Source organism: Sphaerodactylus townsendi, linkage group LG12, assembly GCF_021028975.2.
Source record: "Sphaerodactylus townsendi isolate TG3544 linkage group LG12, MPM_Stown_v2.3, whole genome shotgun sequence".
NCBI classification, from domain to species: domain Eukaryota; kingdom Metazoa; phylum Chordata; class Lepidosauria; order Squamata; family Sphaerodactylidae; genus Sphaerodactylus; species Sphaerodactylus townsendi.
In genome coordinates, this window is record NC_059436.1 from 35,029,248 (window position 1) to 35,054,401 (window position 25,154).

At 48.2% G+C, this 25,154-nt stretch overlaps 1 protein-coding gene across 5 annotated transcripts in view; it reads right to left on the reverse strand.

Moving 5' to 3' along the window:
• Positions 1-763: 763 nt before the first annotated feature.
• Positions 764-25,154, reverse strand: part of RABL6 (RAB, member RAS oncogene family like 6) — a 40,802-nt gene continuing 16,411 nt past the window's right edge. For 3 of the 5 annotated variants that reach the window (XM_048512441.1, XM_048512439.1, XM_048512438.1), the window contains 11 exons: positions 23,971-24,111; positions 22,975-23,080; positions 17,411-17,514; positions 15,436-15,788; positions 13,274-13,433; positions 9,820-10,035; positions 8,558-8,906; positions 6,181-6,349; positions 5,428-5,486; positions 4,214-4,273; positions 764-2,768 (listed from right to left, as the gene is read on the reverse strand). In XM_048512441.1, the coding sequence (XP_048368398.1) occupies positions 2,568-2,768; positions 4,214-4,273; positions 5,428-5,486; positions 6,181-6,349; positions 8,558-8,906; positions 9,820-10,035; positions 13,274-13,433; positions 15,436-15,788; positions 17,411-17,514; positions 22,975-23,080; positions 23,971-24,111 (1,918 nt within the window). In that variant the 3' untranslated portion in view covers positions 764-2,567. The remainder of the gene's footprint in view (positions 2,769-4,213; positions 4,274-5,427; positions 5,487-6,180; positions 6,350-8,557; positions 8,907-9,819; positions 10,036-13,273; positions 13,434-15,435; positions 15,789-17,410; positions 17,515-22,974; positions 23,081-23,970; positions 24,112-25,154) is intronic. The other 2 variants (XM_048512440.1, XM_048512442.1) reach the window with 1 other exon arrangement.

Sequence of the window (25,154 nt, forward strand, 5' to 3'; positions counted from 1 at the left end):
TGGCTGGCATCTTCAGAGGATCTGATAGATTAAAAATTAAACTACTTCTCTGGCTTCAGGGATTTCAGCAATGCTGTGGACACGATGCTGAGCATCTCCCCTGAAGTCAGCCGGGCTAACTGTTCCTCACATTTTTAAAGAAACAAAATCCAAGGTCAAATGCTCAACTCTGCACACAAGCCTGGTGATCCCTGGCCCTGTGACGATGCGGCTGGCCTCGACCCGGGCCAGGGCCTTTACAGCTAAGGCCCCTGCCTGGTGGAATGCTCTACCTCAAGCTGTCCAGGCCCTGCGGGACCTCAGTGAATTCTGCAGGGCCTGTAAGATGGAGCTATTCCACCAGGCTTTTGGAGGGGCTGGCCGCAGCTCTACCACCCCCCATTGAAACCGGAACTAAGCTGCCTTTCCAATCTTGGTAGGGCCTTGATTCCATCCTGGGCCCTGCCTTCTCCTCCCTTCTCTTTTGGCCTTTAGACCGGGCGCCTGTGTGTGTGTTTTTACACAACCTTGTTGTTTAATTTGTATTTGTTTTAATTGCTGCTGAATTTTAATGAGTTAGATTTTATGTTATATTGATTTACTATTCTGGAAACAGTCATGTTGTGAGCCGCCTCGAGCCCTTCGGGGATGAGGCGGCCTATAAATTTAATAAATAAATAAAAAATAAATAGCTAGCCCAGAAGGATGGGACCACTTTAAAAACAAGACAAAGCTGGGAAAGGGGGCCCCTCTAATTCAAATGCACAAACCACACACACAGTTGTATAACTGAGAGCTTTATAGATTTGGAATGGAGTGCACCATTGGTTTTTCCCCCCCAAAACAAAGAAACAAATAAAGGAACAAGACCAAGACACTCACATGGAACTCAGTCAGGCTCAGGTGTGAGTTTCTAGAGAAAAGGCTTGCGGAAACTGCTTCAAGGGACCCTGCAGGCTTCTGCTCCCAGGGATTGATGATGGTTCAAGATATTCCCATGCACAGCCTCTCCTTCCCCTCCTCCCCGCCAGAACAGGTGCCTCCTGTCCCGAAAGACCAAGGATGAATCGGTGAGAGAACATTCCTGAGATGAGCAGTTCATGCAGTTAAGACTCGTGGCAGCTGGACTGATATGCAAACCGATCACAAGTGTGTTTCTCAAAGGGCAATAAATCTCTGAGGGGGAGACTGGATCCAAAGCAGCAGCTGGGGAATCAACTCATCTTGAAAATCACCCTGATTCTTCTGCAGGTAGTTCAGAGGGAACAGCTGGGGGCGGGGCAGGGGGGCGGGGCGGGGGGCGGGGGCGGAATGTTAAAAACAAAATCCAATCAGCACACAACAAGGCAATGGAAGGCTGACACACTGAGAACCAGTTTTCCTTGGAACATGGTTTGGGAGGGTAAGTTGGGCAGAGGGGGCGGAGCACCGCAACACAAAGGAGGTGTGCGGAAGGTCGCAGGAGCCACACACTGGAACACGGAAAGGCAAGACAGATAGGCAAACTGGTATCAGGTGCCGGTCAAAAACATGCACTGGTTCAGGGAGCCAGACTTCAAAACCACTTCCCAAAATCACACGACGAGGTGCCCTTTGCTCTGGCGAGAGGGGACAATATGCCACCTGATCCAAGGCTCAGCGCCACAGAGCCGAGAACAAGAATAGCCACCGAACTCTCCTCCCCAGCTCTTTGCTAAGACAGCCAAAGGGGCTATTTTCAAACAGCTTCCATTATGAAAAGGAAATCTTTCCAGCAACCCTCTGGATTTCTGTTAACTACACTTCTGCACTGAAGACAGTCCCTGAGAGGTACTTTCCTGGGCTGGTTTCCAAGATATGTAAAATACAATACTGAAGGAAGGCAAGGGGTGGCGGCGGGAGGGGGACAGGGCTTTCTCTTAAGTTTTTAACAGGCAACTCGGCCGTTCCTTTTCAAAGTGCACAGCTGCTCACAAGAAGTGTTTGGAACACCGGGAGCTGTCGAAATCAGTGGGGTCCTTTGGACCCCTGAAGCAGCAGGAGAGGGTAACTGGGCTGCAGTGCAACGTGAACGACCCTCCCCTCCCCTCCCCTTGCCTCCCCCCTCTTGCCAAAGCCCTGCAGGTTTCAGAAGCTCAACCGCATCACTCCTGCGAGCTCTCAGTTGAGCCAGTCAATAACTGCTTCTCTGGTAAAAAAATAGCACAAATCCATAATCAGACGTAGTTTCTTCCACAGGGTGACAGCGGCACTCAGCAACTGTCCGTTCCAATCCTGCAGTGGAGAGGTTGGGGTGAGGCGGGTGCCCCCTCCGCTCCTCCCCAGGCCAAGCCTGACCCAGGGGTATCTCAGGAAGGAGGCCGCAAAGCAGGGACTCAGGAGCCCTGGGTGGCCAACGAGCCATTGCTTGGCCTGTCCCCTTCCCAAGTACCTCCAGGGCTGAACTTCGCCACCATTCCTCTGCCCAGGCAGAAAGCCTCTCTTGGTCCTGCCAGCCTTCTGCATTTCCAGCAGTCTTTGTGGCAGAAAGGGCCACTGCCTCACTCATCTGCCCCTCTGGCAGCCTACCATGAGGAGCACCTGCAGAACACGGGCTCAGCAGGACAGGGCTACAGTTCCTCATAGTCTCCACCCCCGCGAAGCTTGGAGGCACCTGCCCCACTCCCCAGAAAGGCCTCCAGTTCGTCGATGCCACTGTCCTTCTCCCTACTCCGCTTCTTCTTCTTCTTCTTCTCCTCCTTGCCCTCCTCCTTCTCTTTCTCCTTGACCTTCTTGTGTTTGCTCTTCTTTGCGGCTGACTTCTCTTCTTCCTGCACGAGGGAAAAAGCAGGAGAGAGAATTCATCCTATAGGCTGAAGCCTGAGCAAATGCCTGGAGAGGTTAGAGATCCCAAAGGGCCAGAAAGTAATGGTGTTCACATATTTCACAGACAGTAAAAATAGCAGCGCGCGGCAGCACAGATAAACAGAAGATGTATCGTCGAAGGCTTTCATGGCTGAAATCACTACTGTGTTGTGGGTTTTCCAGGTTTTATGGCTGTGTTCCAGTAGCATTTTCTCCTGATGTTTTGCCTGCATCTGTGGCTGGCATCTGAGGGAATTAATTCCTTCAAACGACTAGTGCTGCTTCTATTATTCTTAACCCCGCCCCCCAAATAATCTTATTTTTTTATTTTAAGGTTTCAGGCTTATCTCACGATTATGGAAAAATATTTCTGCTCATTGCTCCAGTCTCAGGACTTAATTATCCACAGATGGGGCCACACTGAGAATTAGGCTGCTGCATTCGGTGGCAGAATTGCTGGAGACCCCTGGCCCTGCGACGATGCGGCTGGCCTTGACCCAGGCCAGGGCCTTCACGGCTCTGGCCCCTGCCTGGTGGAATGCTCTACCTCCAGCTGTCCGGGCCCTGCGGGACCTTGGTGAGTTCCGCAGGGCCTGTAAGACAGAGCTATTCCACCGGGCTTTTGTGGGGGCTGGCCGCAGTTCTACTGCCCCCCACTGAGGCTGCCTGTTTTTCCATCTTGCCTGGGCCTGATTCCATCTCGGGCCCTGCCTTTTCCCCTCCCTCTCTGGCCTTTAGATCGGGCGCCTGTTTTTAACAACTCTTGTTGTTTTAATTTGTACTTATTTAAAGTAATTGCTGCTATCAGGTTTTAACGGGGTTATATTTTTGTACTTATTTGCTGTCACTGAGAACAGCTATATTGTGAGCCGCCTCGAGCCTTTTGGGGGTGAGGCGGCCTATAAATCTAACAAACAAACAAACAAAAAATAACGTATATTGATAAGATTGTAGTCTATTGAGATGTTTATTGCAGTGGGTCTCAACCTTCTTAATGCCGCAACCCTTAATACAGTTCCTCATGTTGTGGTGACCCCCAACCCTAACATTTATCCATTTTACAGATGGAGAACACTGATGCAGAGAGTCTTAGGTGACCCCTGTGAAAGGGTCGTTCGACCCACAGGTTGAGAACCACTGGCTTATTGTATTGCACTGTCTTCTACCTTTTCAACCCACTTTCTGAATCATGGATCAGTCGTGTCTCAGACAGTTCTTTGTGTTTTGTTTAAAGCAAATATTTCAAATATTTTTAAAAAATTTTGTAATCTGCCTGGACCCCCAAAGAGAAAGGCAGAAACGAAAGTAGAAGCAAAGTGACTCTTATTAAGTTGAAAGATGACACTGAATCCAAACCAGATGGATGTGGTGTTGGTCAGGAAGGCAAATGTTCACCAGAGGACTGACTGACCTCGGCAGGACAGAGACTAGCTGACCCTACATGATCCAGATCTTCTGGGCCAGCCTCTTCCTTTGAAAAACAAATTAGCCGTGAATGCCAGAAATGCCTTCTATCACCTACATCTCATTCAAAAGTATTTCCCTTTCTGGACCTTGCTAACTTAGGTCCACTGATCCTTGCTTCAGTAGCCTGCAAACTGGAATAGTGCAGAATACTGTAGACAGTGGCTGCCCTGGAAGATTAACTCAGTAACAACAGGGTACTCCAAATGCAGCAACCGCCTTGATCACTCCAGTTACACAACAGCAGCACTCACTGCTGGTTCATTTCCAAGATCCAAGATCCTGGGTTTAGCTTTTGACGTGGTAGCCGCAAATCGGACAGACTGCCTGCCTCTCTATCCATACATCAGTCCAACGCCCTCTTTCTGGGAGGTGCTCTGGCTACGAGATCTACAGAATCCTTGGTGACTGCACCCACATGTCGTGTTCGTACCCACAATCTCAGGACTCTTGTGGGTATAAAAGGGATAAGCCTCCTATGAACAGCCTTGAGTACCTTTCAGGGAAGAGTGTGGGTCTTTGATAAAGCTACTAAAATGTACTAGCACAGTGATGGCGAACCTATGGCACGGGTGCCAGAGGTGGCACTTGGAGCCCTCTCTGTGGGCATGCGCACACAGAGTTCGTCATGTGGGTAGTGGAAAATCACCCCCCCCACACACACACACACACACATCTAGGCTGGTCTGGGCCACTGAGCACAATGTGTGCGCACCGGGGTGAGAAGGGAGGACTCGGCTGGCGGGCCTGGTGCCTGTGCTCTGGGTGGCTGCTGCCCGAGGGGGGGGGGGGCGCAAAGGAGGCAGAGATGCTAGAGAGGCACAGAGCGGTGCGCGCGGGACTTGCTGGAGGCTAGAGCAGGCTGGTCCCCGCTTGAGCGGGTGGGGCAGAGGAAGAGGGAGCCAACCGTTTTTTTCTAAACTAAAACCTCAGGGTTGGCACTTTGTGATAAATGTGGGGTTTAGGTTGCAATTTGGCCACTCGGTCTCAAAAAGGTTCGCCATCACTGTACTAGCATAATCCAAGTATCCTCATTTTGCGCAGGGTTTGTGCACAGACTCCACGCCTCTTCTGCCTCTTAACACTCCACGGCCCTTCTGCCAAGGATAAAGAACAAAGGATTCCTCAAATGCATCCACAGCACCACATGGAATGAGATACCTCTTTGTTGCTCTTCTTCTTTTTCTTCTTTTTCTCTTTGGAGGATTGCTTCTCCTTATCTGGGGAAGGGGAGAACAGCCTGTTAGGGCATTTGCAAGCAACAACTGCAGAGCCCACACGACATGCTACCGCAATGTGAGCAACATCTTAGGAAAGGCCAGGATGTCCCCTTATCCAGTGACCCCGGGGCGGGGGGGGGGGGAGCACAATCTCCAGTCAAGCCGCCAACATTCTAGTCTGTTGCTATCGCTACTCTGCATTCTCTCACTGCAGCAGGAATTACTGCCTATAAAAAAGGAACTAATGGCTACCAACATCATTATCGTAACAGCTGGAATTTTATTGCTGTGGACCAAAAGGGGAGGGGTAGAGATTCTTTGTAAAGAAGCACCAGCATGCCCAGCTGGAGGTAGAATGGGATGCTCTCAATATCTGCTGCAGTATTTTTGCAAGCCCCAATTGAGCAGCAGATATTCGGTGATGGAAACCAAAAGGAGCATCAACAAAGATGGTCTGTTTTTATTAAATTGAACTTCCTTCACCTTGGGACCAAACCGGGGGTTAAAAGAAAGACTAAGCCAGACAAAAAGGCAAGCATTGTCAAGGAATCACTGAGGATCTAGCTGGAGGAAGAGCCCCAAAGCTGGCCCCCTCTGCAGTTTAAGCAATACTTGGCCCAGCCTCACTTACAAAGGCACTTCTGGGCAACAGATCTGCTCAGAAGGAGCAGTGGCGAGGCCCGTCTCTACTCACCTTCCTCACTGCTTTCCTTGGGGCCTGGTTCATCCAAGCCCAGGCCAAAGAGATCTGAATCGTTCTTCGGCTTGAAGGAGTGGATCACTGGCTTTGATGGCTGTGGGGGTTTCGAAGCAGCGTCTTCATCAGAGATGTCAGAGAAATCTTCTCGCACGGGGAACTCGCCCTGGAAAGAAACATGCCAGAGACATCAGGACCCTGTGCTACACTGAAGAGCTGGGGCTGTGATGATTCTGCTAAAACCACACAAGTTTTCCTAACCACCCATACATTCTGAGTTCTGGATACTCTATTGTCTACAATGCTTAAGTTTATTCCCCTTCTTATTATTCAGACTGTAGTTTTCATGGGGCATGAAGGAAGGATGTGATATCTGGACACGTTGCGGCCACAGAGACAAGGAAGGACAGATATAGACTGTTTCTGTGCAGACACAGACTGGACTGTGCAGTCACGAGGGTACAAAGTGACACGCAGGAGATTCACTGCTTTGGAATAACCTCAGGCATCGTCTTTTCAAAACAGCCACTCACAACTACATTCTGAGGTCTACATTCAAGTCTCAGTCGCTTTCAGCATCGTTCTTCCTAAGCCATTTTGCCAGGGCTAGAAAGGGAATTGCATCTGGTAGAAACCAGTTCTCCACAATGACTAACAGGAAGAACTGCCCACCGTTTGGCAATCTCCAGAGATGGTTACATTTCTCAGCAGAACATTCAACTGGCCAACCCGCCTCCTCCTCAGCAAGGGCCCACTTTCCACACCCTGGGATGCCTTCTCTCTCCTCCTCCTCCTCCTTCCTTTTGGAAAGGAAGCTCCCACTGCTTCACAGCTCCGCCAACTCATTCTGCACAAGGGAAGAGCCTTTGCTGCCAAGAGGCATCTTGCCGACACTCTGCAATGCAGCACTTCTTGGCTGTCCCTGCTGTTCATCGTCTTGACGAGGAAGCACCGCCTTGGCTCCACGGAGAGATGGGTTGCCTCGCCAGTTCCAAAAGGCACAAACAGAAGAAACAGAAAAGATGGGCCGGTGCTCAAGGAAACAAAGCCAGATACTCGGCTAAGGCAGGAAACGTAGCATCGCTGAACAGCAGGGTGAGCCCTGCCCCAAAAGGTTTGCTTTCTGCCAACCTGGCATCAGCTTCCCCACATCCAAAGCCCAATTTTAGTGCTCTCATGACTCAGGAGTTCCCTTTGAAAACTTGCACAGAAGTACTGCAGTTAATATTTTCAGGCAGTGGACTCCAACTGGGTTTGTAGCCAGCAAGAAATGTCCACGCTTTGCATTTACTGCACCAGAAAACAGGGTCAGGATACAACAGTGGGATATATGACAGAGACCAAAAGACTAGCTCAGTTCTATTCTTACAGGAAAGTCACATATCCCAAAAGCACAGCTGCTTGCAGCAAAGGGACTGTCAATCTGCAGAGCCTAAAGAAACTGATATTGAAGGCAGCTCAAATATGCCATTTCAATAATTACCCACTTGTCAGGAAAGAGTGATTACATTAAGTTAGGACAGTGGTGGCGAACCTATGGCACGGGTGCCAGAGGTGGCACTCAGAGCCCTCTCTGTGGGCACGCGCAAACAGAGTTCATCATGTGGGGGGGAACTGCCCCCCCATCTAGGCTGGCCTGGGCTGCTGGGCTTGATTATTAGCATTAAACCTAAGACCTAGTTTTGGGGAAGCAGTGTAGGTAACCCCATTAAGTGCTGTTAAACCCCACTGATTTTCATGAGAAGAACTTAAGCGCGATCCTTTACCTGGGAGTAAGCTCGGTTGATGGCAATGGGGCTTGCTTCAAAGCAAAGCCACCAACTGCACCAAGCTTACTCCTCAGTAACGCACATATCAGAGCCAACCTTTTTTTCTAAACTAAAACCTCAGTATTCAGGTTAAATTGCCATGTTGGGACTTTGTGATAAATAAGTAGGTTTGGGGTTGCAATTTGGGCACTCGGTCTCGAAAAGGTTTGCCATCACTGAGTTAGGAGGACCCCGTTCCAAGGGCACTACAATGGTTCTCCCTTCTCCACCCCACAAAAAAGGGGATAAAGAAAGTGGCGTATTGTGTCAACTACAGACACAGTATGAACAAATCCACTGGTGGAGCAATCAAGGTTTCTGTTTAAGTTGCCCTTGTGGGTATGTTGGAAAACGTGTCAATAGTGCCAGAGAAACACCCAGAGGGTGGCTGAGTAAGACTGTTAATGGCTGAAGCCTGAGTTTTAGTGTGCTCACCCTAGCAAAATCAGAATCACACCCATCTGAAGTTTTCAAAAATGGCGGAATCCTGTAATTTAAACGTTAGATACCAAATGCGTCTGTCCATCTCATGCGCAATCATCCAATGTGAGATTTGCTGGACTTACCACTCTATTCTTCTGGCTGTCGGACTCCTCGCTTTCAAAATCCGGATCGTCCATGACGAAGGAGAGCATCTGGGTAGCTATTGGTCCCTCTGGATCGCTGTCCGACTCCTCTCGTTTGTCCCCCTTCGGTTTCAAACCAGAGGGCTTGGTGGGGGCAGCTGCCTTCTGAGGATGGGATGGGGCGGCTGATGCAGAGGAGGCAGCCTCCGGGGCAACTGCAGCAGAAGGAACCTTGGTGCTATCATTTTGCTCTGTCCCAAGCTGAGCAGGAAAGCCAGTGGGAGTCTTCAGGTCTACTGCTTTGGTAGAAGGTCCTGGCTTTGAGGGTTTCAAGGGCTTTTTGGAAGATCTAACAACATGTGGAGAGAAACATACAACAAACGTAAGACTAGGATGTTGTGGGTTTCCCAGGTTGTGTGGCCATGTTCCAGTGGAATTTTCTCCTGACGTTTAGCCTGCATCTGTGAAATACTCGGGGTGGGAGAAAGAACCATTTGCAATTGTTAAAAGTTTTAAAGATGCACTTTTAACAACTGTAAATGGTTCTTTCTCCCATCCTGGGTATTTCACAGGTATATATGCTCCACTTGCTTTACGGCCACCAGATCCTCTGAAGATGCAGGCGAAATCTCAAGAGAAACTACTACCGGAACATGGCCATACAACCTATTGTATAAGAACCTTTCTTCTGTTCTTAACCTGGAAAACCCACAACGTCCTAGTACCTAGTGATTCTGGCCATGAAAGATTTCAACATTACACAGAAAGAAAAGGCTTTCCTGCAAGCATTCCACCCCTGCAGTGGCACGATTTGGCAAAAACTTCACCACTGTTCTGCCAAGGACACAACTTGACTCAGAGAGTTACTGAACTAGATCAACACACTCAAAATGAAATGTCACAACAGGAATGGGAACGTCAGCCATGAAGAGAAAATGTATGGAAGCAGTAGCATTCTTGGCATAACAGACTGAGGATCAACTGGTCTGCCACAATCAAACTCACACTGGCCCTAACTGTCTATCCCCAGGGTCTGCAACCTGCAGCTCTCTAGATGTTCATGGACTACAAATCCCTGCCAGCATAGCAATTGGCCATGCTGGCAGGGGCTGATGGGAATTGTAGTCCATGAACATCTGGAGAGCCACAGGTTGCAGACCCCTGGACTCTATCCCAAAGGAAGGGACAAACCCACAGGAGTCCAAAGCTCAGTACCCACCCCCCTTTATCCCCCTAAATCACAGACCTTGGCTACCTCATACCGTTTTGTCTCTTGTTCACAGCTAATGTCTTCATCAGCCATGATGGTGAATTTGGAGTGTTCTTCCTCCTCTTCGTCCTCGTCACTTGACAGGGCAACATTTGTGCTTGGTACCATCTCTACTGCTGGCAAGGGTTTGCTGGGCATGTGATCATCTAAATCCAGGTCATCTTGGAAGCCAGCTACCAATGGGTTCCCTCCAGGGGCATCCCTGTCACTGTACGAAATGTGAAGGATGTAAAAAGCATGACTGAACATACCCAACCTGAGCCGCAAAGTGAAAAGCGATGGTTTTATTATGACCTAGGGCAGCGGCTTTCAAAGCCTCTCTCTACCAGAGAGATTTTCCACATCACCTAACCTGTCACGCCGTGGCTAAGGAAGCTTAGTTGGAGGTTTAGCATGCTGCCTGAGCTGGCAAATCGTGGTCTGCCATTGGCTGGCGAATCTGGAAATGTGGTTTGAAGCTGCTTTGCAAAAGGCACTTTGTGCCAATGAGAGCTCGGCACGACACTGGAATGAACAAGCCATAATTACAGTCATCACCCCCACTTCGTGCAGCACCAGCATGAATGAATTCATCCAAGAGAGTGGGAAACAAACGGGAATGAACAGCTTCAAACTTTGGGCTGCCGGCTACAGAAGCTCAAAGCATGGCCTGGGTTCTGAACTACGGCTAGCGCAAAACTGTAGTTTGGCCAGATGTCCAAATACAGCTATGAATAGAGCCAAATAGAGCACTGGTAACAATGGCTACCAATCTTGATCCTCCTTGATCTGAGATTGCAAGTGCCTTAGCAGACCAGGTGCTCGGGAGCAGCAGCAGCAGCAGCAGCAGGCCATTGCTTTCACATCCTGCATGTGAGCTCCCAAAGGCACCTGGTGGGCCACTGCGAGTAGCAGAGTGCTGGACTAGATGGACTCTGGTCTGATCCAGCAGGCTCTTTCTTATGTTCTTAAGGGTTAACCTGGCCTGTGAATGTCACAACTGGTTTGAGTGAGCATCCCAGCGAACACATCCATTGTTCCCCTGTGGCTGCACACTGCATGGACAGATCAAGTAGCTGTGACCCGAGTTCTTTTCCAGGGAAACTCACCTGTCATTACTGATGTCATCAAGAAGCTGTTATACTTCGAGGAACCCCTGGGATCTCCAGAAGAGATCATGAAAACGGCTGCTGCATAGGCCGTGTGTCATTGCCACCATCTGCGATCATTCTACACCTAAGGCAGAACTCAGCACGCTAAAGAGCTCAGCTCCTTTTGGCTTGATACAAAAGGTAACTCTTGGCTTTTGTGGTTGCAAAAATAAGCTCAAAAAGGTCTGTTTAGCAGCATGCTGGTTCACAAACTGGGCCAGCATCCATGGCAAATGGATGACAAGGCTCACTGCTTCCCTCTCTAGCTTCTGCTTGGAAAAGCAAGGCAGTGAAACGGGGGAGGGGAGAACCAGCGCAGCAACCAACAAGATCTGATCAGGCAAAATTAACACTCAGCGGCCCACAGCATGCTCAACTAAGTAGGCAAGAACATCTGAGAGCCCTCCAAACTGGTTCATAAAATGGGTTAGCATCATTTTCTGGCACAGGTGTGCAACCAGGAAAAGAGCTGGGGAAGGAGGACCGTTCTGGACATACCCTGTAACAATAAGCGGCCCTAGCGTGTCATGGGAATTCATGTCTCTTGCTACGCCAAGCGCGAGCAACGGTGCAGAACTCTTCTCGGAACAAGCTTGCACTCCTGCCCTTCACCCCCAGGTTCAAGTTTGTAATGGAATAGCTCTAGTGCCTGATTATGCCACAGAGGATGGGAACTTGGCAGCTGTCTTGCCTCCAACATCAAGAGAAGAGACTGCTCTGGTCGGATACAAGCAGGGCTACTGTCCAAAAAGATCTGCAAAGGGAGGGGTGAAGAAATCTGAGGTTCACGGTTCCATCCTTTGGCCACATTTATTGAAAACATACTTTAACTCTACTACTATTTTCAAAGACAGAACTGTGTCCCCAGGAACATTACACAATATAGGCCCTCTTGGAGCAAACCATGCTGCAAGTAGGGACATGGTGGAACATTCCCAAACATTAAAAAAAAACAACACCCTGCATTTAGAAGACTAGCACACCAGGGAGACTAGGCAGCTCCTCAGTGCACTAGTTTATGCATGTGAAGGGAATTATTGATGTGAGATAGATATATATACATCACTGCCTGAATTGATGCAATCTGAGGAAGTTTCGTCCTTGTGATTTTTCAAAATGCGCAAGTCAGGTCTGAGAAAGGAGTTCAAGTGAGGAGGGAACCACTTGAACCTTGAAGTATTTGATCAAATTAGTATTTTACACATTGATGTCCAACAAACTCTCTGCCTCTCAGTTTGAAGCTGCTTATCATAAAAGCCATCCACAATAAAAAGAACAATAAAAAGCACAAAAACATGATGTGTAAAAACCAACATGAAAAGTACAAGTCATGAAGTTACAGATGAGATACAACCAACCACTAAATGGTTAAGTTAAGTCTAGCACTTAAAACTATTCAGGTGCCTGGTTAAAGTTCTACCATTAAAAAGCCCCCAACTCTTGTAACAATCCATCTCAATTCTGAAGAATGGGGGGGGGGGGGGGGGGAGACGGACAGGGAAAGAGTGCAAGACCTCTCCAGAACATCCAGCCTGGCAGGCAAGGGGGTATAGGAATTCAGTCTGACAAGACTGTTTCATGCCTCCCAAAAGAAGAAGAGTTTGGATTTATACCCCACCTTTCTCTCCTGAAGGAGACTCAAAGGGGCTTACAATCTCCTTTCCCTCCCCCACCCCCCAACAAACACCCTGTGAGGTGGATGGGGCTGAGAGAGCTCCAAAAAACTGTGACTAGCCCAAGGTCCCCAACTGGCATGTGTTGGAGTGCACAAGTTAATCTGGTTCACCAGATAAGCCTCCACAGTTCAAGTGGCAGAGAGGGGAATCAAACCTGGTTCTCCAGATTAGAGTGCACCTGCTCTTAACCACTACACAATGATGGCTCTCTAAGGGTATCAGTACATCAAATAATGGGTATCTGCACAACTCAAGAACATCCACTCCAAACAAAATTGACCAGCAGCACATGGCAGCCTACCAGGGCCTTGTCTGGGGCAGAAAGGAAGGGGTTGTCTCACCTGATTGTTTTACCACTTGATAAGTCACAACAGAGTTGTCCAATTATATTCTAGCTTGGTGGGAAGTCGAATAGGCATGCACAGAGTTGTGAAGTGGACCACTCCCTCTCCGAAAAGCAGAGGAGAGTTTCCAATTATCATCATGCAACTTTCCTGAAGATCAGGCTGCCTTGTAAGGAGCAAGGAGGCACGAGGGTCCCATGAGCCAGCAGCGAACACTACAGAAGCCCCACCTGCTCCTGCCCTCAATCATGCAACTGAAGATCTGGAGAACAAACTTTAACTCTGCACCTCCTCACCTATCGCTATCAGTGCGCAGCTTAGATTGAAGCTTCCCCTTGTCTTTCTGTGGGGTGGGGTCATCCAGGAAGCTGCGGTCCAGGCTTTCTTCAGGGACAAAGTCCTCCACGCTCTGCACTTTCAAAGGAACTTCGGGAACAGGAGCGGCAGCTGCAGGATCTGGAGCAGGGACAAAAGAGGCACTCCCTTTCCCGTGACAGTTATGGTGCTCTTTCTCCAAGGAACTCAGGCAACGTGCTTGTCTCTTTAAGGTAAGTTAGATCAATACAGTGTCACCAGGCCAAGGTCCCCCCCAGTGAGCTTTATGGCTGAGTTGGGATCTAAGCAGGCTTGAGAGAGGTAGCATATGAACCTTCTAAATAAATAAATAATAATAAACCCAGGCTTCCACAGTCCTAGCATGGCATTTTAACCATTTTCCCACATGGGCTTTAGTGTCAAGCGGAGAAAAACTCTGACTGCAGAAGACAGCCCCTCTTCCACTCGCACGTTGAGCCTGGAGCGTTGTGTCTGCATACTCTCAGGCCCACAGCAGGTCCTTCAGGGCTGTGCGCGCACAGCAGCTTTGTAGCCACACAGAGTGTGGAAACTAAATAGATGTTAGCCCAGGGGTCTGCAACCTGTAGCTCTCCAGATGTTCATGGTTGCAGGCTAACACAGGTTGCAGATCCCTGTGTTAGCCTCTTGCAAATCTTTTTTTTAAAGTTTCTAGTCCTTATGATACAACTGAAAGTAGGGAAGCAACGGCTGTTGACATCTCAACATCCCTAAGAGTGGTTGAGGTAGATTCCCAGCTTTTTCAGGCAGGGCCCCACTTCCCTCGTCTTTTGACATGCCCAGAAGAAGCAGAATCAGGTGACATATCAACCATGCAAAGGCACGATATAGGCTTTGGTATTTAAAGGAAACACAGACAGCCCTCTCCAGATCTCCTAGCCCAGGCACACTTATCCAGAAGCTACCCAAAGAAAGGACAGGTGCACTTAGATTATCCTGTCTAAGGTGCACTGTCTAAGGTGCCCTAAGGTGCACTTAGATCAGGGGTCTGCAACCTTTGGCTCTCCAGATGTTCATGGACTACAAATTGCATCAGCCCCTGCCAGCATGGCCAATTGGCCATGAACATCTGAACAGCCACAGGTTGCAGACCCCTGACTTAGATTATCCTATTAGACTAATTCACATTTTTGGGACTCCAAGTGCACCCTCCCCTTCCTCATCTCTGTCCTTCAGCTAAATCGCAGGTAATATATTGTGTATATCAGTGGTGGCGAACCTTTGGCACTCCAGATGTTATGGACTACAATTCCCATCAGCCCCTGCCAGCATGGCCAATTGGCCACGCTGGAAGGGCTGATGGGAATTGTAGTCCATAACATCTGGAGTGCCAAAGGTTCGCCACCACGGGTGTATATGAATGGGAGAAGCCAGAGTAGCCAGTTGGACCTTTCCCCTCCAATGCATTAAATGATGGTGCTGCGGCTCAAGGGAAGGTCTGGCAACAAAAGCCACCTGAGTCTCTGAACGCAACATCTGGAGTTCAATTCAAGTCCAGGATGAAAAATTCAAATGTGACTATTTTGTACAAAGCACTGTTACATAGGCATGGAGACCCACAGAATCTTCATGTGGAGATCCACTCCTACACTGACATAATTCCTACTCAGCCAATAGCAGGTGGGTTGGTCCTAGCAGAATACAGTCACTTTTCAACCTACTATGTTGTTGCTCAAAAAAAAAGGAAGACACTAAGGTCATAGAACTGGGCATGCTTTATATAGAGACGGGACCTCCCTGTTGTTTGTAGGTAAAAAGGTGGGGTGTGGCTAGAGGGGAAAAGCCCTTGGCTTACAATAACTAGGATCATCCCAAGACCTGAATATAGTTTGTCAATTTCCTTGTTGCTTGGTTTAATTCAGAGTGTGAGTTTTTCTACTGTGTTAAGTCATTCTGTTAACAACAGGACATTTTGAGGACACTGATTCATAGGATCACCACGAGCCAGAAGTGACTCAATGGCGCTCAGCATGCACTAAGCCTGGGGATCTAAGCCTGGGGACGGGTGGGAAGTAAATGTCAAAAGAAATAAATAGGTGGAGTCACCACCATACAAACTACAACATACAAGGAGGAAAGAAACTCTGGTACCTGCTGTCCTTACCTGGCGGAGGTGGGGTCACTTCAGGAGCAGATGTCCCAAAAAGTCGAGCGATGATGCTGCGCTTCTGTGGCGGGGGTGCAGCAGGAGGGACGGGGGCTGCTGTTGCTGCGGGTAGCTGGGTCTCTGGCAGAAGCACTGGCACCTGGGGTGTAAGGGATTCTAGGGGAGCAGCTGGGATGGCTGGGCTCTGCTGAGGGAGTGGAAGCGGCGGCTGCGGGGTGCTCGGGCTCGAACTCCCCGAGGTGTTGCCTGGTGGAACTACTGGCGACTGGGACCCCGAGGAAGGGCTCTGCCCATCGGCTGCCAGGGGGGAAGCATGCCCTCGGCTGCGAGCCTCCATCATCTCAAGGAAGCTGTCAGGAGCAGGGGGAGAACAGATTCAGGGAAGTCTATAAGAAAGAGCCAGAACTCTTACTTTAACCCACTAGCTACACTTGTTCTATGGAACTTTTTATTACCTTGTCTGACCAAATGCATCTTTCTTGGTTATTACCCAAAAGGAAGATGCAAACACCCTTTTGGAATGCTTCCATGCCTGAAAACCTGGAGGATGATTCTCAGTCATTGCAAGGGATAGGCGAATGAGTGGCGGTTTGCTAGCCTGCATTACAGTTACATTCTCTTTTCCTACAGTACCTCTTTAAGACGTGTGCAGCTGTCCCAATGCCACTAGAGGGAGCTTAGAGACAAATCTCACTGAATGGCCAAGACAAGATTCTTTACAATCTGTCCCAGGAATTTTTTTAAATGGAGTTTACAGACAGTTAACTTTCCTGCAGTCTACCCCAGTCCCAAGGGAAGCAAGCCTCACTAAATAAAATAGGACCTATTGCTTAGTAGACCTGCTTGGAATTATATTTCATTTGCATGCAAAACGGTACAATTTTATATGCTGAATTATAAATGATGCATTTTCTGTTAAAGTAGTAAACCAAATTTTGCCTTGATAAGCAAGTAAATGTTGCATTTACTTCTTCCCTTGTATTTTTTTTTCTTATGGAAAAAATAGGTTTTCTCCCATGACATCAAAATTTCCTGAAATGTGAAATCTCTACTTGTACGAGGAAACAGTCTAAAGTGCATTGCTTAAATGAGATGGCAACTAACACCTGAATGACAAACACTCATCTGCACTTCACCTGTCCCACCAACACCCAAGAGCCAGACCGAAAACCCTGCAGCACTTTTAAAGAATGATCCAAGCAGAGTCACGCTGCAGACAGAAACAGCTGTACAAGCATTGTGTGGAAGAGGAACAAGAGCAGGCTGAGGATCCCGAATGGGTTACTCAGCACTCTTGCCGAAATGCAACCCTCACGATTGCTTGAGAGGTGCCACAGCACTTCAGGGTTGAACAAACTGAAATGAGTCTGAGTTTAGATAAGGCCCCAAGTGGCACGGCAGGTGATGGGAGGGAATAAAGGTAGAATTCTCCAAAGCAGGTCAGCCACCCCCAAACACCGCCCTGAGCCCTTCGGGGGAGGGCGGTTTAAAAATGAAACAAACAAACAAACAACCCTCCATACAGTACATAAATGGCTTAAAGAAGATATCTTCACTGTCTAGTCCTTTGAGAATGCAACACGACTGGCTGGCAGTGTTATGCTTCCATATAAGTTCCTATTCTCACTAGCCCACTCCCAAAAGAAAAGAGAGAGAAGAAACTAAGAGCTGAGCATCTACTGACTGACTTCTCTTGTGGCATTCCCCACAAAGGCACCCTCCAAATGCTGAGAAACCCTGTTGTGGAGGTCAACCAGCTTCTCTGGCATAGCTCCCTTCTTTAAATGCCACGCGTTTCCTTGCTGCTAACGCTGCCACTTCTAAACCATATTATTTTGCCTGGGGCAGAGAAGAAGAGGGACAGGATAGAAAACCATACTGCAGAAATCTGCTACCATGGGCTTCAAACCATGCCACCCTATCAACAAATAATAGAGGAGGAAGGCCAGCCAGGAGAACTCAACACACGTACATTTCGTAGTTCTGGTCTTCCGTCTCCTGCTGGACAGAGAGCTCCTCCAGCGTCGCGTCAATATCAAGTTGATTGGTCTCCAGTTGTCGCAGCAGCGTCTCTCGCTGAAGAAGAGGGAGATGGAGACAAGAGCAGTTTGGATCAGGACAGGTCACCCATGTAACAGATCTCTCAAAGGGGTCACCTGAACATAGCCAGATCCAGTGTCGGCACAAGGATATCGCTGCTCCCAGTGGAGGGCCATGAATTAAATAGCAGCCTCAGCCGAGGGGAAGGGAGCCAAGCGAAACAGAGAGACGTACATGGCTAACAGAAGAGGTTGTGCGAGACAGAACCTCAAGGGAGCAGTGGCATTACCTTGCCTTTGGGCAACAGCAGTCAGCAGGGGGTGATGGTCAGAGTATTTGACTAGTCCAGGGGTAGGGAACCTGCGGCTCTCCAGATGTTCAGGAACTACAATTCCCATCAGCCCCTACCAGCATGGCCAATTGGCCATGCTGACAGAGGCTGATGGGAATTGTAGTTCCTGAACATCTGGAGAGCCGCAGGTTCCCTACCCCTGGACTAGTCTGACCAGGACTGGGAAGACCTAGTTTCAAATTCGGACTTAACCGTGACCCTGAAGTACCTTGGCTGGTCTTACACTCCTTGGCAGCGGAACTGTGATCTGAATGAACCGGAAGAGAGGGGAACCATGCATGCCACCCTGAGCTTCTTGGAAGGCCAAGATAAAAGTGATAGGCAGCTCAGCAAATAAAATGGGAACAGAACTTCACTCTCCAATTCGATCTGAACTGGGGCTTTTGATTCAGTTATAGCTATCCAAATAAAGTCCTCAACCAACTTAGGTTCATATAAAGGGTTTGGGAATTCTTCTCCCCACCTCTGAATATCTGACTCTACTCTTCCCATACCAGATCACAAACTGCTTTTGTAGCTCCCCTCAGTTTCAAAGGCAGTAGGCCATTTAGCATCACGCTATGTCTGCTGCTCAAAATAGAAAGAAGTCTCATCCAATGTTTATACTTATTACATGTGAAAAATCAGTGCCTTTTGAAGATAGGAACAAAGGAAGTTCTTCCTGGTGACCACAATTTTATCATTAACAAACCATGACTGGATTTGGCAGATCTTTTGACGCATCTGTCAATCAGTTTGATGCACGTCCTCTCTTTTAAAAATTATGCATTTCAAGCACAGACTGCAACCAATTAGTTTTAAAAATAAAGTCTGGCTTATGGTACTACCTCCAGTGTTCTCTGGATCTTGGTTACAGCACACAAGATTCACAGTGTTCTAGCTTTAACATGCACACACCCTTTCCTGGTATATAAAAATGATGCTGAATGCATCATTTTTATTCAGTGCATAACTTATTCAGGTGCATGGCTTATTCAGCTATGAAGATCTCTAAAACCTCACCCTACCTCCAACTCCACCTCACAATAGGGCTTTCGAGACTGTCTAGCACTGCCTATGAGCATTGAAGTTCAAAAGTGGAGGTGTCAAGGCTGTGGTCAGGGCACAGAGTGCAAGCAGCAACATTCTCAACCTAAAGGTTTGCTTGTGGCACTGTGTCAAGCCTGCACCATTCACAGCCCAGCTGCAGATGGGCCAGCCATTACCATCGCTCAAGGCTACTGGGGCCTCCCTCTTTTGCTTGCCTTACCTAGTTCAATAAAGTTTAACCGTTTCTCCTTATCTGCATTCTTGGAGGAGTAAACTGTCTGTACCAAACAATGCTGTTATTCTCACTGTCCTTTCACATGCTGATATTATGGGAATGCGAGGGTGGGGGGACATCAGGGGTTGAACTAAACTCTAAAGTGTACACCAGGAATCAGGGAGACAAACCCCTCAGTTTCGGCTTCCTGAACCTGGGGTGACGCAATTCCAACAAAGCTCTTGAAATCTTCCTGAGTCTTGTTGATGGCTGGAGTAACAGACCCTGACACACTGTTCCATGAACAAGGATCTTATCCGAAGCACATTTCTGCATGCTTCTGCGCAACATTGTTCTCTCACTTAATCATGCCTAGCGGCTGTTCTCAACAAGAGCATTCTGATGGAATTTGAATCAGTCTGCATGGAAGCAAAGCTGAAGCTCCTGGCTGTATAAATACTGCCTCCCATCTTCCTCCTTTGTTGTGGGTGCTGATGTGCAGTTTAAAACTGCGAACACTAGGCAATGGAACATGAATGAGCATAACATGAAGACAAGACCGTGCAACAAAAAAACTGTTACAATCACCTTTTAGAACAGCAACATCCAAACGTAACACAATAAGCAAGTTCAACAGAAACCAAGGCTGTGTGTATGCACAACAAAATTCTAGGGGGACAATAAAAACAGGAATGGGTGCAGAGTCCAGCTTCCTGAAGATCTTGGCCTTCATTTTTTTTAAAGGCAAGCTTCTAGCCCTTAGGAGTAGCATGACCAATGCCTGATGAAATCTCAACATTTCTGAGTAGAGTTCCCAGCAGTTGCAAACAGGCATTTCAAAATTGCCATAAAATTATGAAAGGTCACAGAACAGAAATAGAAGCTCCAACATATTTTTTTATGATAAGAGTACACAGAATCCTAAAGAAAACCAAGAGAGCCTGTTTTCTTTTTAAAGAAGGAGGCAGGTTTCTAGCCCTAATGTATGCCAAGGAAATCCTTAGTTCTGCGAAATGTACCTAACAAAAATCAAAAGAAATATCTATACCACAAATATTTCATCCCACTTTAACTGTCATGTCTTGACCAAAAGAATCCAGGCAGCTTTCGTTTGTCAAGGGTGGTAAATATTCTGCTGGTGAACTCTAGCTCCCAGGCCTCTTTGGAGAAGAAAGTCTTTCAGAGTCTTAGAAAAGCAAATATAACATCTATAACGCACATATGTTTCTCAGACATGTTGGTCAAGGGTGCAGTTTATTATACAGAATTAGAGACACAGATTAAAAAAAAAACAAGTAGATCACAGGGGTGTGCCCCGTTTTTTTATTTGGGGGGGGGGGGAGTGGTTCAAGTTTAAAAGACACGGAATTTTTCAAAAAAGTCCCAAAAGCCAAACTCCCACACCCAGACAAATTCCAAGATGCTGAGTTGAATGCTGTACTCAGCTCAGCCAAGCCCAACATTTCGGCTCTGCATCTTCACTGCCACCAAAGTCTACGGGGCAGAGCTGAATGTTGGACTCAGCTCAGTCAAGCCAGAGTCCAGTTCTCTGCTGTTTGCTACCTCGGAGCCCCTGTGGACTTTGGAGGTGAGCGAAGGGAGACAGAGGGGCAGTTTAGAAGTAGCCCAAAAAAATACCAAAATCACCATTTTTCGGAATCTGCTTTTCAGCTCCCTTAAATTACCGCCATTGTTTTGGCCAGAAAGAAGCAGAAGCATGATTTTCCCAGGTTTATTTTCAGTTCAGCTCAGTCTGGATGCACAGCCCTAGTACATCACACCTTCCTAGTTCAAAGAAAAGGAGATGCAAGTAAAAGATTCATCTTCCAAGCCTGGACAGCAACAGTTTGTGAGAACAGCCTTTCCTAATGCAGGTCCATAATCTATGCAGCCCACCTTCCTAGGCAGCTAAAATCCCTGAAAATAATGAGAAGTGCAAGAGTGAACCTGGGAATTTCTTCTCGTGCTATTTTATCCATACAAGCAACTGTGAAAAGAAGACAAGCAGACACAGACATACACTGACTGAGCCAAGACATCTGAGGAGCGACTTGAATTCAGAACCTCCCAGTCCAGGGGTCTGCAACCTGCGGCTCTCCAGATGTTCATGGACTACAAATCCCATCAGCCAATTTGCCATGCGGACAGGGGCTGATGGGATTTGTAGTCCATGAACATCTGGAGAGCCACAGGTTGCAGATCTCTGTCCCAGTCGAAGTCTGCTGCCCTCTGCTACACTACACTGGCTATCAGATCAAAATGTTTTGAGTTGCCTTCAACTCTAGCAACTCCACGTGCAGCTTCTGTGTTCAGACTGCACCCTTCTGACTGTCACATGCCAGGCAACGTCAAAAGCAGCAGCATATCAGCGCCTGATGCCTTTGAGAAGTACTCCGAGGCATCCGCCTGGCCGCTGTTGGCAGACAGAATGCTGAAGCACAGAAACCGTTGTCCTGACCCAATATGGCAGACACGTCTCCTCGCGTGGGAGTGTGCCAGCTTTTTATAGCTTCTGCTCGGCCAGCTGCTCCGCGTTGTGTTTGCAGCATCATTGTGTTTGCAGTCATCATTCAAATGCACCGGCATCTGAACAGGGACAAAAAGAACAGCCACTCGGCACAGCCTGCAGTGGCACTCGATGCCCCTCAGGTTTGAACAATGCAATTTCAACCGAACTGCAGCTGCTTCTTCATAGCCAAGGCAGGCTCGGTCAAGATGGCAGAGAAATCACAATTCCAACCACCACAAAGGTGCAACATCCATGGCAAAAATCTCCATCTCCAGTCATCTTCAGGGACCACAAAGGTCACATTGAGACAAGGCTGCTGCATCAGGTTTTGCTAAACAAGGGCAGGGAGGGTGGTAACAGAAGAATTTCCTGTTCTTCAGCATCTATTTCTATTGGTTCAACTCGATAGCGTCCATGTGTCCACTATGGGAATGCCACCATTTTAAGGCTGGGATTTTCTTTTTTAAAAAGTACCCGGGGGAAGGGTGACCCAAAAAGCCCACCTTATGGCACTTGAGCTAAAAATGCTTGAAAATGGCATGGGGGTGGGGGGTGGGTGAGAAGCAAAAGCCACAAGAGCAGCAGGAGGGAGGGATGGTGCTTACTAGGCAACAAAAATGCCCCTATCTCCAATCTTGGTTGCTCCTTCACAGCCCAGCAAGCTTTACCCTCCCCCTCCGCTGCTGCCTGCAACTCCTACTTCCCCTCTCCCCCGAAGCATTCTCAGCCAAGGCACCATCAGTAGGCTTCCAGGATCAGGCCCCTGCAGTGTTTTTGAAAGAAAAAAAATCTCAGCCTTAAAATGACAGTAGACATACGGGTGCCACAACATCTAGTTGTGCTAACAGACTCAGTCAAGGTTCGCCAAGGTAGGCACAGGAACCCCAAGCGTGTATGCTGCAAGAGACATGGCACTAGGCATAGAATTCAGCTTCCTACGTGCCTCAAGTTCGTATTGATTCAACTGTCACACAGGGAAGAACAGTCAATGTCAAGATGATTTTCATCAGACCAAAGATACTTTTAGACCAGCACCCCCTTTCCCTTGGCAGGCCAGTACCTCCAAGAAGCTCACCAGCACGGCAATGACCTTTGCCCGCTGTTGTCTTTTAACAACTAATGCTCAGAGGCTATTGTGACAGATCTATCATCCATGAATGACAGTGTGGGTCTTTAAAGGACTCATTTGCTGTGCTTCAGTTCTTCCTTTGCATGCCAGCCCGGGGGGCTCTTCCAGCAAATGGCAACATGCATAAAACCACTCACAAGACACGGCCCGCCAGACTATCCCACTGAATCCACCCCAACGCTGCAAGAGCAGGTTAGAAGTCATTTTAGCAAGGGTTCGAATCATGAGATCCCCTCAACTTAGACATATTAGAGCACTCTTACCTGCAGCTGCAAGAAGGGGATGTTGAAGAACTTATGTAGGTATTTGAGGCCGAAACTATTCCTCATGGAAGACTCGGCATAGTGAAAGTACGAAGAGCCAGGAGGTCTGCCCAGCACCAAATGGGGGAAAGAAGAACATTGCACATGAGATGGGGGGAGGAGAAGGAACGAGGCACACTGAGTCAGCTGACGACAACTGCTTGAAGATTACCGCAAGGTTGACAATTTAACTTGCCAGGGGGCTTATTATGTTTCCCAAGGGGCAAATTAACATATCCACCCTGACGGAAAAACTGGCTTGCAGCTGCTGAGCAGACTGCCTGGGAGCTCCTTGGACAGAATAACGGCTTGCTCCTGGGGACTCAAATGCAACTGGGTTCTCTGAAGGCGAACGATACATAAAAGGTGCAAAAAATGAATGCATGCTGAAGGGGGGTGGGAATGGCTGTTGGAATCCACCCAAATTTAGTTCGCAGAACGGTTTTCCTCTAGCAATTAAATACATACTATGGATCAGCGAGGCACTTAAGGGAGTCTTATTTTTGACTGCTACACCTATGAAGCAACACTCCAATTTGTTTACATCACAGGTGTCAAACTTGTGGCCCTCCAGATGTTATAAACTACAGTGACCATCATCCCCTGCCAGCATGATGCTGGCAGGGGTCGATGGGAACTGTAGTCCACAACATCTGGAGGGCCACGAGTTTGACACCTATGGTTTGCATGAGGATACTGTGTGGCAGTCTGTGGGTCTCTTCCATTAAAAATAGTGCTTTCCTCCCTCTCCTTGTGTCCATGGGAGAGCACCACCATTAGCAGCACCATTAGCAGCACCATTTGATCCACCTCTTGGTGCTCATTCCCACATGTTTGCATTCCAAAGGAGCTCCACCATATTCAGACAGTGGTGGGGCAGCAATTCAGCAGAGTCAGACAGTCGGACAGTGACGACTCCAATGCCCGTTGAACCAGCTGCACCGCTATTGCTCTCACCTGTTCAGGTTATCAATGAACTCCCGGACGTCATCTGGCAAGATGACCCTGTGCTCACCCATGTCCCGGTAGTTCCCCAGCACGCACACTGGAACATGGGTTGGCACTTTAGGAAGCTCCTTCAGGATGTAGTTAAAGGTCCTGGATCAAATGGAAAGCAGGCTTTAATCATGACTAGGGTAGCCTGTGAGCCTGCTACCAAGTCGCATCCACTTCTAAATAACAGGTGTGCTATCAGTAGGCACAGCTGGGCCTGAAATGCATGAGCACACAGCACAGAGTTTGTGAAAGATGCACACAAAATATACGCTAAACAGAACAGCAGAGGGGAGGGCTGTTGCTCAGCCTAGTGTGAAACTGCTTTGAGCTCGGGAAAAACTAGCACAGCAACATTTTTACAAAACAACAGAAGGCCCTGGGTTCAGTCCTTGGAACCAGCAGGTGGCAGATATTGACAGCGCTTTTTCTGCCTGAGACTTTGGACAGCCGCTGGTAATACGGAGATATATGGAGCAATGGTGTGACACTGAACAAGGCATCCTCCTCCTAACTGGCCTGCTACCCCAGTGCTACAGTGCATGTTGTGCATGCAGAAGGTACCAGCTTCAAACCCCAGCAACTCCAGTAAAAGGCTCATGAATGACAGGGAAAACTTTGCTCTGCCTGACACCAGAGAATTGTGTACACCACGTACACAATAGTGAGATGGATCGCTGGTCCTGCTCACTATGAGGTGGATTCAAATGTAAGCAAATGCCAGTGGTTGCATACCCCCTTCCAAGGAGATGTTTGAGCCCAAGCTAAGCAGCCTTCTGAGAATACTGCAGGATGTTCATTCTTGCAGATTATATTCAGCCAGCTAGGAATGACTAGGGCTGTGATGGTGTAGTAGCCACCAAGAAGGCTTCACATGGAGGAGGGGGCATCAAACCCATTGCTGCAGATTAGAGTCCACCACTCTTAATTACTATGCCACCCTGGCTCTCCACGCTGCTTTAGTGTCGTAGTTTGGGCACCAACCCAAGCTCCAAAGAACTGAGAAGGGTAGAAGTTTCATACTTAAACTTTAGGATTCTAACTCTTTCCTGAGTTCTCCAACAGCAGGGAAAAAAACTCCTAGGTGATTACTCATCCCTTGCATTAAAGAATCCAAAGGACAGCTCTGCATTCTCTCCCAAATTATG